The sequence below is a fragment of the Phoca vitulina genome, unplaced genomic scaffold (genome assembly GCF_004348235.1).
Source record: "Phoca vitulina isolate PV1807 unplaced genomic scaffold, GSC_HSeal_1.0 scaffold1, whole genome shotgun sequence".
NCBI lineage: Eukaryota > Metazoa > Chordata > Mammalia > Carnivora > Phocidae > Phoca > Phoca vitulina.
In genome coordinates this window covers 85,041,817-85,061,605 of record NW_022589704.1, presented here as the reverse complement: position 1 = coordinate 85,061,605, position 19,789 = coordinate 85,041,817, and the positions used below count along the sequence as shown (strand labels likewise).

At 37.4% G+C, this 19,789-nt stretch overlaps 1 protein-coding gene across 2 annotated transcripts in view; it reads left to right on the top strand.

The window, feature by feature from the left end:
• Positions 1-19,789, top strand: part of ARHGAP15 (Rho GTPase activating protein 15) — a 602,789-nt gene that overhangs the window by 100,624 nt on the left and 482,376 nt on the right. For both annotated transcript variants that reach the window (XM_032411154.1, XM_032411161.1), the window contains exon 6: positions 7,497-7,584. In XM_032411154.1, coding sequence (XP_032267045.1) covers positions 7,497-7,584 — 88 coding nt within the window. The remainder of the gene's footprint in view (positions 1-7,496; positions 7,585-19,789) is intronic.

Genomic DNA, 19,789 nt, shown 5'->3' with positions numbered 1-19,789 from the left:
TATTTTTAATATAAATGCCTTTTGGTTGCCTTTCGCCCACTTATCAAGGTACTTTATATCTGTTATACATTTTACTGAGTTAATAAGCAGTATTACTAAATGCTTACTCTGTCAAGTTTAGCTAAATGCTTCATAATACTGAAATGATACTCTAAGATAGGCTATATTATTATTTTACTTTCAATTTTACAAATGAAAAAAAATGATCACTAGTATTAACCTCTCCTTTCTCCCGAACCTTATTGTATACATAGTTAGTACCAGATTTTAGCCCTGTCCTCTGTTTGAAGTAGGTTAGTTTTTTCTCTCTTGCTAGAATCTCCTTAGAGCCAGGAAGCAAAAACTACCCTGTTATTTCATACCATTAACAGTACCAAGGGCTTCAGTTATCACTTAGCAAACATTATTTTATTACTGTCTATAAAGTTTTCTATTCAAAAATAATCGAAAGCTATTCCCATCATGCATTGTTTTTATTTTCCTTCCTTCCCCTCCTTTTCCTTTTTGTTTAGCTTCCCTCTTTTATATATTTTTCTTTCTCTCTAAGGAAAGTTTGACCTCTCTCTGAATATGAACAAGAGCGGGTAAAAGGAAGGAGAACTCATTGGCTATATCTTACATTCATAAAAGGCCGTAAGTTTAGCCTTGTATTGAAATGGCGTTCTATAAATTACCACGTGATGCACAGACAGGATTGAAAGCTGAATACATTCAGCGCTCAACTTTAATTTTTTAAATTGTTAACATTGAAAATATGTTTTACTTTTCTATGTTTTAGTTTAGGAAGTCCTTCATTTTGGGATTTCCATCCCCAAAACGAAGTAGCAGCCCAGGTCTCTCTGAAGCTCTGTGAGGCCCCAGTGAAAAGCTATTTTCAATACTTTCCTTTACAAAAGGCACCTGACAGTGAGGACATGATGTGTCCGTCTATCCTGTCACTTTCACTTCATGCCTGCACCTTCGTCATCTCCCTGGTGGCTCTGCACAGCTGGTCACATCTAGCTGTCCCTCTGCTCTGCTCTCTGGGGGCATAGAAAGTACTTGGGGGTGAAAAGATGAGCAGAAGAGGGGTATGGGAAGAAAAGAAGTGAAGGTAGTGCAGTGTTTATTTCTACTAGTGGTCATTTTCATCCCAGAACCCAGAACTATGAGACCTTTGTTTTTATTTGTTTTCTTTTTTTTTCTTGAACAGTTGTTTCTCAGAAGAGACTTCCTTTAGAACATGATGCCAAAGTACCCTGCTAATGTGAACTTGTTTTTTCTTTAGCACTTTCTGCTCAGGATCCCAATAAATTCTTCCAGGCTGAATTGTCATTCTCTCCTTTTATGCTCAGTAGTGAGGACTGGAGGGAAGATTTGGATAGTACAGAATACAGAAGTTAAGTTGTAAAGGTTTGTTTTAGTTTTAGGATTTCCTTCATATGCTCTGTTATAATTTCCAACATCTGATAACTCTTCGGATATATCAAGATTTTACATTTCTTGCAATACTGACAGAGATGTGTGTATTTATACTGCAGTGTCTCTTTGGCCCACTTTTAGCAGTGGCAATTTACAAGAGATTAGAGTATGAGAGAGAAGAAATAATTTCCTAACCTACCAGTTTGAGAATGAGTAAGAACACTTAACAGTGACCAAGGGATTTTATGCGCAATCAGTCAGGGCTTCTAGAGTAAATCACTTTCACTCGCACCACTGAGGGGAATCATGTCAAATCCAGTGTGATCAAGTCAGATAACAAAGGCAGGTGGCCCAGGAAACTCTGAAATTTATGCAGTTGTCTCATATGTATTTTCCTCTGACTTTTGGTTGGCCACCCGTCATTACCTAAAGGAGCCATAGGAGAGGTGGGTGTAGGATATAAAACAAATGAATGTGTGAAACCTGAGCTCAAGCTAACAAATTCTTATAATGGTAATGAATATTTTAAGAACTATTTTCCATCAAGCTGTCTTCAGAGAAGCAGTTACAAAGTTGCTGTTATTATGTGCTGCCACCCGGTGTCCATTTTGTAGAATGCAAAGAGTTTTCTGCCAGACTGATGGCTGTGTTGTTTTTTGGGTTTGGGGGGATTTCCCCCCTCCCACCTCTACAACCAGGGATTTGTTTTACGAAAGTTTTGTGAAGTGTCTCACTTGGATAAAATGTCCCACCAATTGCATACATGTAAATAGTTGTCATTCAAATTTAATTCTTCCCCCTCCTAACTGTAGTAAGCACCTTTTCCCACCTTCAGCGTGATTTTTTTTTTTTTGTCAAAAGAAAAATAAAATATACTTGCATTTCTTGAGCAGCAATCTGTTTCCTGCATTGAATCACTAGTATCAATATCAATACCTCACCTGACTGTTATCCTAAATTTGTGGGGAGACTGTCCACCTATTCCTAACATCTCTGACTTACTGAGGTTGAATATTTCCTGAGCTCGGTGTCTTCCTTAGGCCTAAATCTAGCCAATAGTTGGTGTTTTTTCCTCTGTGTGGAAAAATAGAAAAAAATGTCCGTACAGTTTAGATGATGAGTTGGTGAGGCATTAATTGGCCCCCACCAATGGATAAATTTACCTGCTAGCCATCATGGGAAGGTAGGGAAGAAAGGGCCTGCAACATCCCAAGTCAGGCTAAGAAGTGGCCTGGCTCCAAGGAGAAAGACATTTAAATGCTTGTTTGACAAAAGTTCTTTATCTTCCTTTCTCAGAGCCTACACTGAGGCTCTGCATAGACATGCTCAAAATGACTCAGGGAGAGCTGCATGCCACCTGCTCTGGAGATAACTGATACGGCGGAGTGAATGTGGTCTTCATGGTCTGGGAGACTTGGCTTGACTCCCATATTTATGAGTTCTATGCCCTTGGGTAGGATGTAGACTCACAGAGCTTCGGTTTGCTCATCTGTAATATGAGGTATCACCCACCTCCCAGTGCCATGTGTTTCCATGTTCATTGCGTGTGTCCCCCTGAGTTAAAGGAAAACTCCTTGAGGTCTCTCTTATTTGCCTTTATATATTCAGCCCTGGACTTGTGACTGTTGTGTGGGTGCTCAATAGATACTGGTGACCGGCTTTGCGTTTTAATTACTTGACGTGTCCAAAATACCAAGTGGAATCCCTAGCACAGAGTGGGGACAAATGCATGCATAAGAGCTCATCTTACTGACACACGTCTGAGAGGTCAGAAAGACCTCAGGAGAAAGTTCAGGTATTGTCAGTAGAATTATAAATTAGAAGAAAATATACTAAACCAGAAGGAATAGTTGTTTTGTTTTTTTTTTTTTTTAGTACTAGGAATGACATATCAAAACACGAGGAAACTAAGGAACAGAGAAGAGAAATACAGGAGATTTGTGCTTTTGTAGTGCTTGTTAGTGAATAACAGTAACCACAGAGCAGGAAAAATCTAGAGGTGTGACCCTTCTGAAATTTGAGAGTCCATATATTCTTTTGCTCAAAAACCTTTAATGAGCACCTACTAAATGTCAGATACTTTTCTCAGAAGTGAAAAAGCTCCAAGAGGTTAGGGATGATGTCTATTTCTTTGGAGAAGATAGGGGAGTAGAAGGACTTTCTCTCCATTCTGAAAACTGCTTCATCCTTGAAAGGTCTATTTTAAAAGTCTCATCAGAAACCATGAGACTTACCTGTTACGGCTAAGCCCTTAAAGTTTGCAGGAGTAACTCGCTTCCTGAGTTGTCTCTCAATATACTGGACAATAGCCACCTATAAGGTTTCGGTTGCAGAGAGAAAGCCTTAAAGGTTCAAGTCAGGGCCCAAAACTTTGCCAACTGACCCTTTTCACAACTCTCTCCAGAGCTGACAGCGTCATCCAAGCAGCTCCTGTGTTACAGTAACGAGGTGAGGGAGCTCTTCCAGTGGTGTCCTGACAATGACAGGACGCACAAGCCAAACCCATCAGACGGGGAATGAACCAGACAGATACTGTAACGAGAATGGTCAAATGCCCAGAGCACCTCATTCACAGAGGCAGGTTCTGACTTAAGTCATAGGTTAAAAGTTGTTCCCATTAGTGAATTCTCAGCCACTCTTAGACTACAGGCTTTTGACTCCTTGATTCCTGGTTGTATGATCTTCACTGACTGCAGATGAGTCTGCTCATCACAGACCAGAATTCCCCAGCCAGAAAGAGACAGAGGTACCATCATTAGGAGCACACCCCCTACTTCCAGCTTCTTCTGAGGAGTTGAATGGTCGTTTGCATGACTCCTTTAAATCAGTGCAACTTCTAAGAGAAGTGGAGAGTTTGGAAGTGGTGGGCCTTTGTTCTGTCCTTTCAATTAGCATCAGGTAAAATAGTTTATAAGGAAGCCTACATGGCTTCTACTTTGTCATGGGCTATGTACATTGGCTTTTATAATGTGAGCATTTCAACCAAAACCATAGTGAAATCTGACATTGACAATCTCCTGAGCCAAGATAGTAATGCTTAATCCTTAAAAAAAGGACAGCATAAATTAGTGACCAGATTATAGGCTTCAGAGTCAGACTCTAAATCTAACTGGCCTTAAGTAAATTACCTAAACTCTGTGAACCTCATTTTCTGTATTAGTAAATGGACATATTAGTATCTTCATTATCTTTTTTGTGGAGCTAAACTTCTACTAGGCAATCAAACTTTAGTAGGTACTCAAAATAATTTATGTTAACTTTTATTTTTAAAGAGAATGGAAAAAAACGTAAATGAAATTAGGGCATCTAAAAAGTTGACAGTATTTCTTCTTCCTCTTGAAATAAAATTATTTTAAGCAAATTGGAAAAACCTTCACTTTTATTCTAACACCATAGAGACGTAATTTATAAATTCAAAATGAAATAGCACTACATGTAAAGTGTCAGAGCAATTCATATTACTAAGGTTCCAAGACCTGCAGTTCTTACCCTCTTTGACTTGTTCATCACACTCACCTATGAAGGAACATTTCATAGCAGTTCAAAGTTCTAACAAAGAACCATGAGATAATTGAATTTCATGCAACTTCATTTCTAACCAGTTCCAGTTCCAAGTTTAGGGAAGGGAAGAGTAATGCCAACACATTCTGTAAATGATCAACATCTGAAACAGATTCAAATCAGAACCATTTATCCAGGGCTTGCTATAGACTGGAAGCAAATAAGGTATAGTATCTCCCTGCCAGGAGATGAAAAATATAGTGGGAAATATAACAGGCAGGTTAAATATGTGTTCCATCAGTCCGAGGGTGTTCCATATTCCCTGATCACACACTGTCAAAATAAGGGGTAGAGATAAATGATGCCCAGTGTAGACCAGCAGTCCTTCCAATGTTTTTCTTTTCTCTATCTGGGGTCAGCTAATATTATGACCTGCATAGAGACAAGGTTATGGCTACCCCGACCTCCTTTGCCTAAAAGGAGAAGTGGGCTCTAGGGGGAAAGAGGGGAAAGGTCTATGTGGCTTTCTGTGTTGTTGCTGTTTTTCTACCTTTTTCATTGTTTGACAGAAAAAGGGACTCTTCATTTGAAGACAATTGGGTCCAAGAACATAATGTTCATATTTGCATGTTGGAATATACATATTGTTTGTTTTGTTTCTGTTTATCATGTTGGGGTTATTTTTAGCACAATAGTGCATGGTTAAGAAAGCTTCAGGCATGTAAGAGCAATCTAATCTTGTTGTAAATATTAACTTTACTGAATCAAAACTGTCCCTTCACTCAAACCCCTAAATTCTAAGAAGCAAGTGGAAATAACTACACAGAGATCCTCAATGGTCATTGTAAACATATTTTTGTGTAGGTTTTTATTGACCTGAATAAAGTCTTTCTGTAAACTTTTTTTTCTACCACTTTTATAAGATGAATTCAGTTGTTTTGAAGTGAGTGTTAAACCAAAACCAACTGCAGCAGTATGATATAATGGATAGAAACTTAAGTATGTTAATCTCCTTAGTGTTTTACCATCTACAAGCGGGCATCTCAGAACACAAATATACACATACAACTGCTGAAGTAATACATGTTCAATGCTGGAAATTTGATAAACACCAAGAAATAGAAAGGAAAATCAAAAGTTGTGATTTTATCACCTGATTTAGCTATTGTTACACCCAGCTCTTTTTCCCCATGACTAAAGTTCAATCATCGACTCAGTTAATATGTATGTGGTGCTTCCTCTGTGCTAGGCAATTGGGAATACTTTTGGAAGCACGAAATGCTCTTTATCATTTCGAGGATTTTTTTAGGATGGGGAGAGATAGAGGTGAAATATACAAAAATTATTTTTTCATTTATCGTAAGTGCTGTGCAAGGAAGTCATGGATGGCATTTTAGGACATGATATTTGAACTTCTGATGAATGAGAATTAATCATCAGAAGGGGCTCGGAGTGCGGGGGGGTACAGTCTTAGGCAAATGAACTAAATAAACTACATGTTGTATTATGGTCTTTATTAAAATCTTCCCCTATCAGTATTCTTTTATAGCATAGGGTTTATTATTTCATTATAGGAACCTATTACATGCAATTTATACAACTAATCTTTTAAGATATATTTTAATAGGTGCACAATTAAGAAATAATGGTGTGCTTCATTCTTGTGCCCACAGACTTAACTTATGAGATGACTACTTTAGGATAAACTTAAATTCATAGGAGTGAACTTGTTTAGTCAAAAAACAAACATGTTTTAAAAGATTCTTTTAAAAAAGCATATTGCCAAATTCACTCCAGGAAGATGTACTCGTGTACTCTCCCACCAAAATTCTATGGGAGAATCCATTTCTCCACCTTTTCAGTAACCCTTGGTATTAGTCCTTCTAATTCCTGCCAATTTGATTGGCAAAGAGGGAAAAATCATTTCACTGTTTTCATTTGCATTTCTTTGATTTCTAGTGAGATTCAACATTAAAAAAATATTTTGGGGCTGCCTAGGTGGCTCAGTTGGTTAAGTGCCAACTGTTGATTTTGGCTCAGGTCATGATCTCAGGGTCGTGAGATCGAGCCCCATGTAGGGCTCCTCACTGGGCATGGAGCCTGCTTAAGATTCTCTCTCCCTCTCCCTCCTCTCTCTCTCTCTAAAAAGAATTTTTTTTGAATTAGGCAATAACACATTAGCTGGTTAGTTTTTCAGATTCTGAAATATACTGAAACAATGAAGAGAAGTAACAATGAAGGGAGGGGTTCTGATTTCTGTTTTTACTTTGCTATTTTTGGCTTGCCGTGGAAACAGCCTCTGTTGTAGGGGACATGGATATACAAAAATTGGAGTTTTAGTACTTGAAAAAGATTTTGTGAGGATCTCCAAGTGAGAAATGTTTATTGTAAATGCCATGATTTTTAAAAATTACAGAATGTCTTTATTATTACCCAAATTCCATACCACCTATAGATTTTAATAAAGAAAAGACTTTTATGAAGACTAGTTAAAAATACAGTCTCTACTCATGCCAAATGTTGCTGATACAATATCTATGAATGATTTCTTCAAGTGATAATGCTTTTTTTTTTTTCTTTTTTCTTTTCCTAAGGAAAAACTGGTCTACTTCCTGGATTGTTCTTTCCAGTCGAAAACTTGAATTTTACAAAGAATCTAAGCAGCAGGCTCTGTCTAGCATGGTAGGTAGTTCTGCTTCTACTATTATCATCCTCACAGAAATATTATTGAATTAAAAGTTTGGTTTCATCAGAAATCACACTAAAGCCTCCAAGCTACCAACAACTGAAAGCAGATGGAGGAAATGACTCAATAAACTTTTAATCAGATGAAGGGAAAATAGAACTTAGTGTCTGTTTTATTAAGTGGTGCATTTGGAGAATAATCACAAAATGAGATGAATGGTGAGCAGCTATCTAGTAATGTGAAGGTAACACTTTAAATTAAGGTGCCATTTATAAATGCTTTATTCTTATTTATGAAATGATCACTAAATGCAGCTACTTGCTCAAATAATGTATTATAAAGTATGTTATAAAATGCATTAGTAATAAATGCTTAACGGATGAGACTATGGGAAGCTATTTTAAAGAATATTATAAGACGTAAATCCTATTAAACCATGTATGTGCATCTTTAATACATGAATTTAAGTTGTTATCTAGCATGGTATAAAGTGCTTCATACATTAATAAATAATAATAAACTGTTTATAAATGGCACCTCAATATAGGGTGTTACCAATGAGGAAACACTCTAAGTTAACAAAGTGATTTTTTATCTTAGTCTAACTGCAATATTCACTATATCCAGCTAACCTTTCTGAATATTTCTGACTCCGTCTAATGAAGTTAATACAATTTCTGTATCCTGTAGTTATTACATAAAGTGAAATTTGTAAGGTTTCTCTATTGTACCTGGAGGAGGGCCTCACATATGCCCACAGAGATTTGACAGTGACAGTAAGTAGGAGCAATTCTGAGGTAGTTACTGGGGCAATTCAAGCTCAAAACCTTGCTGCCTGAGCTCCAGAGCTGCCACACCGTGAAGGAGACAGTGGGCAGGCAGCATGTCTGACAGCCTCCTGATTAGGAAGGACGCCGGGCAGGAACCAACCTGCCATACCCCATTGGCCTGATGGGTGGCAGGGAAAGGGCTCTCCTGGCAGGAGTTAACCACAATGAACTAATTTGTATTTGGCAGGTAATAAAACGGTGGAAAGTTCTTTGCTTTCCAGCCACTAGTCGTGTTTGCTATGTAATCCTCTTTAAATAGGAAATAGAAAATCATTTGCTAGGAGATGTTTGTTTGTTTGTTTTTAAATAGAAGAACAAAAGGTAGCGTTTGGCTTGTTCCTGATAATTGCAATAGTCTTTATCCCCAAGTGGCTTGCTGATTTTGGAGTCTCGCTGCGGTCCAATCCGTAAACTAATTATAAATAAATTAAAAATACATCTCAATCCTTTGTATTTTTAATTTAAACTGCCTCAGAAATTTGTCCTAGCCTTTTGTTTTGTTTTTATTTGGGGGCTACAGTAAGATTGAGATAATCTTTTTAAGAAAAATAAAGTACCCCTAAGGGCTAGGCACAAAACAACTCCCATCCACTCACGGGTCCTTTGTCTTCCCTTTGAATGAGTTCTAAAAGGGAGTCAGGAAAGGGAGGAAAAGTCGCTTGCCCAGCAAGTTTGGCTGCTGAGAAGATGATCTTCCTCCTGCTGGGTGAGAAGAATTCCACTGGAGCAGCGTTTGTGTGAATGTTCTGGGAGAATGGGAGAGATTAGATTCCAAATTAAAGCATTCGCTTTATTTTTATTTTATTATTTTAATCTCCTCATCCCAGGACCCGGAGACATAATTATCAGCTGCTTAATTTTATACAGGTGAAAGAAAACTCTTTTTTAGATTGTAGGCAAACCTTTCAAGGCAGCTCACTAATTGCCTGCCTCCAGTTCAAGCTTCAGAGTTGTAAATTGACAATAGATTTTGTTTCTAGAAGAAATTCGTTAACGTTTTTTGGCAGTCCCCATTTATTACTTCTGGCCCCATTTTCAATGCTCTTATGGTTTCTCCCAGGCACTCATCTTCAAAGTGAATTCAGGGCAGGAACTAACTGTGTTTTGTGGTAATGGGGAAGAGAATTACAGATTCATGTTTGTACTGCATGAATTGTCGTGCTAGTCAACTTCTTGGATACATTTCTAACCAAGTATTAAAGGCCTAGTGGGATAGCCCACATTTACCAATTCCAGTCTCAGAGAAACGATACGATGATTGCCAGGCCTTGATTAAAGATGCTGTGGTTTTATTTTGAAAGAGATTTATGCTCAAGTTTCTGAATTTCCCTTGCACCCCCTTACACATGTCCTGGTATTGTTCATTGTGCTTCTGGGAAAAAGTCTGTCCTTTCCTCCAAGGGGTCAGTAGAAACTGACTGAGTAGTACAGAATGTGGTTTAAAGAGTAAATGGCATTTTAATCTTTATAGGAATGATCTTTGAATGTTAATGCGGTGGTAAGACAAAGCAGCAAAGTAGCTAGGAGCAGGGCTTTGAAGTTCAACCACAGGGGACTTCATTCCAGTTTTGCTGTTTAGGAGCTGACAGTTATTCAACTACTTTGAGCTTCAGAATCCTCATCTGTAAAATGGGGATACTGATATCTGTCAAGAGAATCAATCGAGAATGAAATTAGTTAATAAAAGAAAAAATAAATAGTAGCAATAAGTTAATTATTATAGTCTAATATACTATATCAAAATATATAAATCTATTCTATAACATGTAATACAGGGTATAATAGAATTATAATGTATTTTTACAGCATATTAGTTTTGTACTTGAACTGATGCAGACATGTGTAGAAGAGAAAATACATTGATTCAAGGAACACCAGCATATCTGGTCTCCAAAAAGAGAACTGTGTATCCATAGGCAGCATAAATGTTGGGTCTAAGCAATGAATAATTCTGAAAGTGAAGCCATTGCTCCATCTGGGGCTCTAGATGGTATCTCTTGCATGACCATATACACTTTCCTGGGGCCCTCATCTTCCTCCACTGGCCCTTACCCTGTGACTTTCACATTTAATACGGCAAGTCACAAGATGTGCCTGATCCCACATTCCACGTTTGACTATCTTTCGTTCTCACTGAAATTCTTTCAATTTTCAGCCAAGTCAGATTTCTATCAAAAGCAGCCCCCTCCTGGAACTAGACACAGAATCATTTCACCGGTGTGTGTAAATTAGAGATTCATAGGCTTTGGGTCCTCAATGACCTCCTATTCAAGGAAAAAGAGGACTGACTCATTCTGTTTTGTTTGTTTTTAGTGAGGACATTCCAGAGTAACCTACCACTTACTACCACTGCCACTGTCGAACAGAAAGGGCATCATAAAATATCCCAATCCCACATCTAGATGGATAAAACCTCAGAATGCAATGCAGTAGTCTTTACCAAAATGGGAAACTATCCCCCTTCTATGTCTATATACGTTGTCTCTGTTTTGTTCACTTCACCTTGGAACAGAGAAAGTTTGGTCAAGACTGGCCGGCCCTCCTGCATAAAGGAGCATTTGAAAACCAATGGTGTCACTACTGGATTTCCTGGATTATGAAGGAAAGGATGATGCTCATATTCTCATCATTTTTTACATATTCTGATTTGTAACTTACTTTAAATGTTGAAAATATTGTCATTGGAAAATAGTGCAGAAACCATTTTTAGTAAAATGTATAATAGATATGTATATTTTAAAAGTTATTAATCAAACTCCTGCATAACCACCGCCCAAGTCAAGACTCTGTCAGCCCTCTAGAAGCCTCACCTTCTGCCATTTGTCCCTATGTCATCCAGCTTCTTCCCTTGCCCCAGAGTTCAATGCATTTTAGTCCGTATTTTATAACCTTTCATGATTTTCCCACCTGTATCTATAGCCCTTAAGAAATGTAGTTTTCTTTGTCTGGTTTTGAATTTATATAAATGGAAACACAGTGTATGCTTCTTTTGTTTCTTGCCTCTTTCTCTAAATATGTCATGCTTTTTCTTTTCATTTTTTTCTTCCATATTTTTTTTGCACTGGTTTAAGTGATGCCTTTTGTTTCAATTTTTTTAGTGGCTTGTTTAAGATTACAGCATTGATACTTATCAAAGCCTAAAGCGAATCAAATCCTTTACCCTCTTCCAAAATATTACCTTAGAATATATATATATATATATTTTTTAAGATTTTATTTATTTGACAGAGAGAGATACAGCAAGAGAGGGAACACAAGCAGGGGGAATGGGAGAGGGAGAAGCAGGCTCTCCGCCGAGCAGGGAGCCCGATGAGGGGCTCGATCCCAGGACCCTGGGATCATGACCTGAGCTGAAGGCATGCGCTTAACGACTGAGCCACCCAGGCACCCCACCTTAGAGTATTTTTAATCCATGTATCCTCTTCTCAGCATAGATGCTATTGTTGTTTGATATTTTAATTCTTTCTTTTCTTTTTAACACCACCAGACAGTATTTTTTTTTTTTTTTTTTTATAGCGTCAGTGTTGGTTTAATATTTGCCATGTTCTTTGCCATTAACTTCTTCCTAGGAAGAAGTAAATGGCAAAGAAGGTCTTTTTCTAGGAAGGTCTTTTTCTTTTGTTGGAAGTATATTCTGAGAAATTCCTGTAGTAAAGGTCTTACGGTAACAACATATCTCAGTGTCTGCTTGTTTCAAATGTCTCTATTTCTCCCTCATTCTGGAAATATATATATTCTCTTTGGATATAGAATTTTGAGTTGGCAGTTGCTTTCTTTCAGCACATCAAAAATGTTATTCCACTATTTTCTGTCATCTACTGTTGTGATCAAGAAGTTACCTTAGTTTAACTGCTGTTATCTGGCTGCTCATAATATATTTATCATTACCTTTGTTATTCCACAGTTTTATTCTTCCTACCTGGACTGTTGCCTTGAAATTGTTTATAACTGTCACTTAATATTTTAGAAAATTATCTTATTATTATCTTATTATTTTGCTATTATCTTTTCAAATGAAGCTTCTTTTAAATTTTCTCTTATCTTTTTCTAAGTCTCTGGTTAAACCTACATTGTCTTGTTAGTCTATTCTCCACATTTTACATTCTTTTTAAAATCTTTTTTGTCTTTCTGAACTGCATTCCAAACCATTTCTCTTGGTTTATCTTCCATTCTTTAATTCAATCTCCCTTTGTGATAAACATCTTTATTTCAATTATTGTGATTTTCATTTCTAGAATTTTTTTATTATTTATTATGTCATTTGTGATAGTTGTCTCCTGCAGATATTTTCCAGACTCTCTTTTATTTCGTTAAATTTAGAAGCCCATAGTTGTTTTATATTCTGTGTCTTGTGACATAACATCTGACATAACATCTGAAGTCTCCATCAGTCTGTTTCTGCTACTTCTCTGTTGCTTTGTTTCCTTGTGTGTCTGGTTATTTTTGACTGTGTGCTAATCATTTAGTCCTGGGATAAACGTGTTCTACTCCAGAATATTTTACATTTTTCTCAAAGTGTCTGGGACACTCCTGGTGATTGATTAGCTCAATCTAAGTTAACTGTTTAAAACTTTCAAATTGTGTATACATAATAGGAGAGCATACAACTTCTCAGGGACAGAATTATTCTTCAGTCTTCCTTTTTTTTTTTTTTTTCTTCTCTCACATTGCTCATCTACAAAGGCAGTTTTCTTTATAATCCCTTAAGTTAGAGAAAGAGAACAAGTTTAATATTTGTTCTCCTTTATTCTTTCATAAGACCTCAGGCAGCACCTTTTCCATTATTCTGTGAAGTCAATTGACCAAAGTTCAAATGTATAGTATAAACAGATGCCCTCAGGCAAAGAGCAGTTATGTTGATTTGATATTCAGCTTTCCTCTCTGGGTTCAGATTCCCATTTTCCAAAAATATTTACCCTAGCAGTTCCCACTATCTTATGGGCTTTCAATATTTTTAAGGTAATTTTAAAAAGAAATATTTTATCCAGCATTTTTCATTGTTTTCAGTGGAGAGTTGGTCTAAATAGCATAGTTTCTCGTTTACAATCTACCTCACTTTCATTTAAATATGCATTTGGTTAATCAAGTTTGTGCTATTTATATAAGCCTTGGTAGGAAAAGACTTCATAAGAATATGTATTGAAATCCTACAATGAACAGCTTGCTCATTAGGGCTACATATAAGGCATAGAGATATAATCAAGATATAGTCTTTGCTTCATAACATCTTTGCCAAAAAATAGGGTGAGATGAAATAAGAAACATAAAAGAGTTTTTCTGAGATTTAAAGGAGGGAGAGCTCACATCTGTGAAAGATTTGAATTGGGCCTTGAAGGATGGTTATAATTTCAATATGTGGAAATTTGTGGGCAGGGAATTCCAGTGAATTAAAAAATATGAACGATGACATGAAACTGAGAATGGGCAAGGTCTGTGTGCTAAAAAGAGAAATGAATTTTTTCATTTTTGTTTTGTTTTGTTTGGTTTGGTTGGAAGATAAGATAAAAAAAAAAAAAAGCTTGAGAAGAGTATCAAGGACTGGAATTTGCTACCAGGGGCAAATCTTTAAGAAGGCATGCCAGTATTCTCCAGCTACCTTCACCCTAGAATAATCTATCATAGCTGTTCTTGTTAATAAATACATACTGAACAGAAGTATGACCAGGTGTTACATGTCTTCAAAGGACAAGGCCTATCATGGAAAAAGGCAAGAGAGGAAGTTGATTCTTCTAAGATCATGGCTTCATCTCATTTAGTCCAAGAGAAAAAAGTTTTGCCTCAAAAGGCATCTACATTATATTTGCTTTATCTGTTTAAAAAAGTCCCAAAGAAACAAAAGCTGTCAGTTTGGTTTCTGATCTGAGGCCTGGACTCACACCCCTTGCATGTCTCAGGTACACTTGTCTATTTTAGTGTCAGTGAAATATTTCAATCAGCTCCAGCACTTCAAATACAATCTGCCTCCTCGGTACCTGCTGTGCTTTGTGATTTTAGAGCTTCTGCTTGATATGGACTAGAACCTGACTCTAGCCATGGGATGTGACAAATATGCATTCTTGATTAAAAAAAAAATGATAGATTGCCTTATGGGAGGGAAGCTTTGTAATTTAGAGCACTCATTCATTTATTTATTCTACAAAGAATTAACAACTCCTAACAGGTATCACACAATGTGTTTTTAAACCCTAGAGATATCGGATGAATACTATATGATCCCTGCTCTTAAGGTGCTTATCTTCTGATAGAGGAGACAGAATCATATGTAGGTTTATTATAACAATACATGACTAAAGAGATTATATATATAATATAAAATATGGTGGGGAACCATAGATCTAGCTACAGGTAATCCTTTCCCAGGGAAACTGTTTTTCCAAGTGATGCTCAACCTATATATGCTCAACTCTTTTTCCAAGTGATGCTCAACTGATATATTTCTCCATTTGTTCATTGCGCAAAATCACTGAGCATCCCTGATGTTTAAGCCACTATGCTAGGTCTTATGAAACATACAAAAATGAATCAGACTCAGATCTTTCCCTTGAGGGTCTAGAAACAAATAGAAAGTATGCCCACAAGTCAAGTAATTGTAGTGAGAAAGGTGGACATTGATAGTTGCTCCAAAATGGCATGAACAGAGACATGAGTTAGTTTTATAGTAACTCAGAAAAGAGAGATTGCTTCCAACTGGAAAAGATTCTAAATGTATCTGTCAAGGGAGTGACAGATGAACATGTTTTTGAAGGATGAATAGGATTTCGAGGCAGAAATGGGTTGAAAGGGACATTTTATGTAGAAATAAGGGAGTAACCAATGATAAAATGTAGGAAATTAATTCTTGTATTTATTATACAGATATGAATTGAAATCTGGCCTTGTCCCATGCACTATGTGCTAATCATTGTTCTTGAAAATGATTCTTGGAAGTTCCCTACGGCCTAGGGTAGATGTGCCTTCATCCAGACTATTTTGCATTTCTTCTATGAATTGCCTGGATGCACCTACAAGTGAAAGATTGCCTCAAGATAAGTTGAGGAACAGAAAGCACTCCATTATGGTTGGAAAGTCCACGTGGAACCGGTTTAGGAAAGACCTTGAAGAGGATTGTGAACAGAGATAATTTCATTCTGTAAGCACCCTGGAGTCCTTTGCAACCAATACTAACTATCTTTAAATTAAGGCAGATTCAGGGATGCTTGAGTGGCTCAGTCAGTTAAGCCTCTGCTTTTGACTCAGGACATGATCCCAGGGTCCTGAGGTTGAGTCCCACATCGGGCTCCCTGCTTCTCCCTCTGCCTGCCGCTCCCCCTGCTTGCTCTCTCTGTCTCTGATAAATAAATAAACAAATAAGTAAGGTAATTCAGAGTTTTCAGAGACAGGTTTGAGTAATTAAGATATATATATTTTTTCTACTTTTAACACAAAGAAGAAAGGACTTTTTAAATGATTTGAGAGACATGTTCTAAAAATCTGGTGATAAAAAAAAGAAGAAGATAGTAGGAAGGGAATAATGAAGGGGAGGAAATTGGAGGGGGAGACGAACCATGAAAGACTATGGACTCTGAGAAACAAACTGAAGGTTCTAGAGGGGAGGGGGGTGGGGGGATGGGTTAGCCTGCTGATGGGTATTAAAAAGGGCACGTACTGCATGGAGCACTGGGTGTTACACGCAAACAATGAATCATGGAACACTACATCAAAAACTAATGATGTAATGTACGGTGATTAACATAACAATAAAAAAATAAAAAAATAAAAATAAAAATCTGGTGAAACAGAGGAGAGCCATAAGACCTGTGCTCTTATTGACAAGGAAAATGACAAAAACGCCAAATTGTCATCAGTATGGCCCAATGCACTTAGTGAATCACAGGTCGTCTCACTCAGAAAATACTTTAATATTCTCAGATGTCCTTGACAATTCACTGTATGGTCCTCTCTAAAGAAGTCCTAGTGCAAAGAAAGCAAGAGGGGCAGTTTGTCTGAGAGAACTATAAATATCCTATCCCAAGAATGTGGGCATATCAGCACATCAGTGAACACCAGTAGCAAACCTGAGCTTATTTTTATGTGATTCCAGAATATATGTTTGGTGGCATACCTAATAAAATAAACACAATGTAAAAGTTTATTTGTGGTTTAAGAAATTTCTCTTGTCTCCACATCCATTGAAATTCAGACCAAGTGGAACTTACTCTCATCAGTCAGCTGTTTCTGGTATATTTATCCCGCAATGCTCACAAATCCTAGTTAACATAAACCTAGCCTGACATAAATTCGAAAGCATTATAAACATTTTAGGCAATATTTCTCCCCTAAAATTTTATGGTTCTAAAACCAGTATGTTCAGTACGGAGCTTACATGTTCACTGCGTGTGTAACTTTTTTTGGCTGGGGGGGGCGCTACTTTGATTTTTTTCTCTTTACACTGTACTGATAATTTTTATTCAGAGGCAGACACTGGCATTTTTGCTCTTAATGACAGAAGACTTTTCCAAGGCATTTAATAAACTATTAACTTTTTCAAACCACTCATTCAGCCATAACCTTGAAAGCAAAAAAAGAGTAATATAAAGGGCCTCTTTAAAATAATTTGTTTACTTTTTTAATATTGTTTACTTCCAATGTAAATAATGAACACAAGCATTAATTAAATAATGTAATACATCTAATGCTCATTTACTGTAGTATGGCTTTAATAACAAAATGGACTTATTTATGGGAGTAAAATGATGTGATTTAGCAAAAAAGATGAAAATAGTTTCAATCAGAAAGCTATTCATGAATTATTGAGTATTCTGTGCAAAATGAATATGGAATTATTTTATCTTTGTAAAGTGAGTATTGAGCCCTTATTTGGATCCCTGCTCAAAAAGATCATAAGCATTGGAGGGGCAAACAATAGACCTACCAAACTTAGTCTAATGAAGGCATCTTAAATTTCTGCTTAATATTTTAATTCTCCTAATGATAGTGCTCTGGCAAAGTCAGGATTGTTAACATCGGGGCAGTTTCTAGTATAGTCACAGACTACACTATCATATGGCCTCATCAGACCTTTAAAAATTAGAGAAAAATGATACTCCAAAATCTGGAGGATGATGGGTAGGGATGAAAAGAAAGAAAGAAAGAAAAGAAATTGAATTCTAGTGTTTTATTAGCATAAACATTGTAAGGAAAAAAATGAAATCAAGTGATCAATATTACTATAAATGAAGCCATGTTCTCTGGTTATAATTCTCTCAAGATTTAGCCATTAACTGCAATAAATTCTGTATCTTACATAATTTTTAATAACCACAAAAATCTATGAAATTGATAGGATGCTTTATAAATGGATAATAGCTTACTGTCCAATAAACCTCACCTTAGGCTCTCTCAGAAAACTATTTTAATTATGAAGTTTGACTCTCTGTGGTTTATCATTTTGGTCAATGTAATGCATCTGATTTAGAGTTTGCATTTCTCTAAGATAAAATAGACTTTTACTCGACAGTGCATTTTGAGATTAAATGACTGTTATGTATTTGGTCTTTCTTAACAGTTCACTACTGAGTTGAAATGCTCTGGGAAGCAGTATACTATATCAGGTGGAATAAGTTAGACCACCTGGGTTGAGAATCCCAGGTTCACATTTTATTTTATTTTTTTTAAGATTATTTATTTATTTATTTGAGAGAGAGAGAGAGAGGAGGAGAGAGTGCAGGAGCAGGGAGAAGGGCAGAGGAAGAAGCAGACTCCCCGCTGAGCAGGGAGCCCAATGCGGGGCTCAATCCCAGGATCATGACCTGAGCCGAAGGCAGACGCTTAACGACTGAGCCACCCAGGCGCCCCATCAGGTTCACATTTTATTTATTCCTATAATCCTTGGATATTTCACCTGCAATGTGAGGTTAATAGGAGTACCTACCTCAGACAGTTATTGTGAGATTATTGAGAAAACTGATACAGCATGCCTGCCACATAGCAATGATAAATACTAATTGTATTTATTATTATCGTTGTTATTACTACATGGAGCAATAGAGTATAGTGGCTAAGAGAAAAGTCACTGGAAGCCAATTGGATTCAGATGTCCAGATTGCCACTTAATGGCAGTGTCCTTAAAATCCTTGTCTTCATTTTCCTTAATATAAAGACTTCAGGTAGGGGAACACTTCCTGCTGTCCAAATACAATCCAAAATTTCTGCAGAACCTCATTTCTTACTCATACCAAAGTCCAAAACAGGTATCCCTGGTCAGTTTTCTGCTAGATGGTGCTTCTCTCATCTGTTGGTTCTGCAAACTCCTAGTGGCCGATGAGGAAAAGGTAGAGAGAACATGAGAAGGTCTGCGTGCTCTTTAAAGCTGTAAGCCCATAAGCGCCTCACATCGTTCTTGCTCCCATTCCAGTGATGACAGTGCGTAATGTGGCCACATGTTGATGCAAAGAGGGCCGGGAAAAAATGGAGTCCCTGGCTGGTGAGCTCCTTCCCTGTGACAACACACACTTTGGTGTAGCACTATTCATCTCTGCCACAAGGATCAGTGATCTCAGCCCTGATTCTCCAGAGAACAAGGCCTGAATTCAGTGCCCATCCTTTTATTGGAAGGCATGAATCCATGATTTAGAGAGTGAGTCACAAAGGAAGCGAGGCAGGAAATGATGGGGGAATAGTGGAGGGGCTGTGTCATCAAGCAGGCTGCTACTCTCCAGTGAACCTCAAAGAGACACAGAGAATCACTGGGCAGCTGCAGCACTTGTCTTAGAAAGAAGCATGTTTGGAGAAAGCATGAGGCAGTGTGTGGGAGGGAAGGAGGGTTGGAGGAGAAGGAATTTATCTGCTATGTCTCTTCCCATTTCCTGCTTCCTTTTGGCTAAAGTTCACCACCCAGAGTCTTCACTGCCTGCATCCTATGAACCCTGGGCACACCTTTGGATGGCTATTCAGAAAGCCAGATCCTATACCCTGTAAAGTGGCACTTTATACAAATCTGGAAGTGGATGAAGAACAAAAAGCCTGTCTGCACTCTGGCAGCCAGGAGAGAGGGCCTCGAATTCCAAAAAGGTGACTGGCCATCCTCAGGAAGTGGGACCAAATGGGTTCAAGCAGGCTGGTTATCTGCAGGGATAGCTGAGGTAGACTTACGGGATGAGGGTCTAGGTAAGGACTCTGAGGGAGCACCTGAGGCACCAAAAATGTGTCCAAGCTAGTCACCTTGCAAAATTAAATAGCTTTTTATGTAATGCAAATGGAAGACAGTATCAGCATACAACAAAAATAGACTAAATAGAAACTATTGTATTTATTCTGGCAAGATTTGGATTCAGAACTAAATGCAATGTATCTGCTCATTTCTTGAAAAGGAGAGCATACTTTTTCCTCAAAA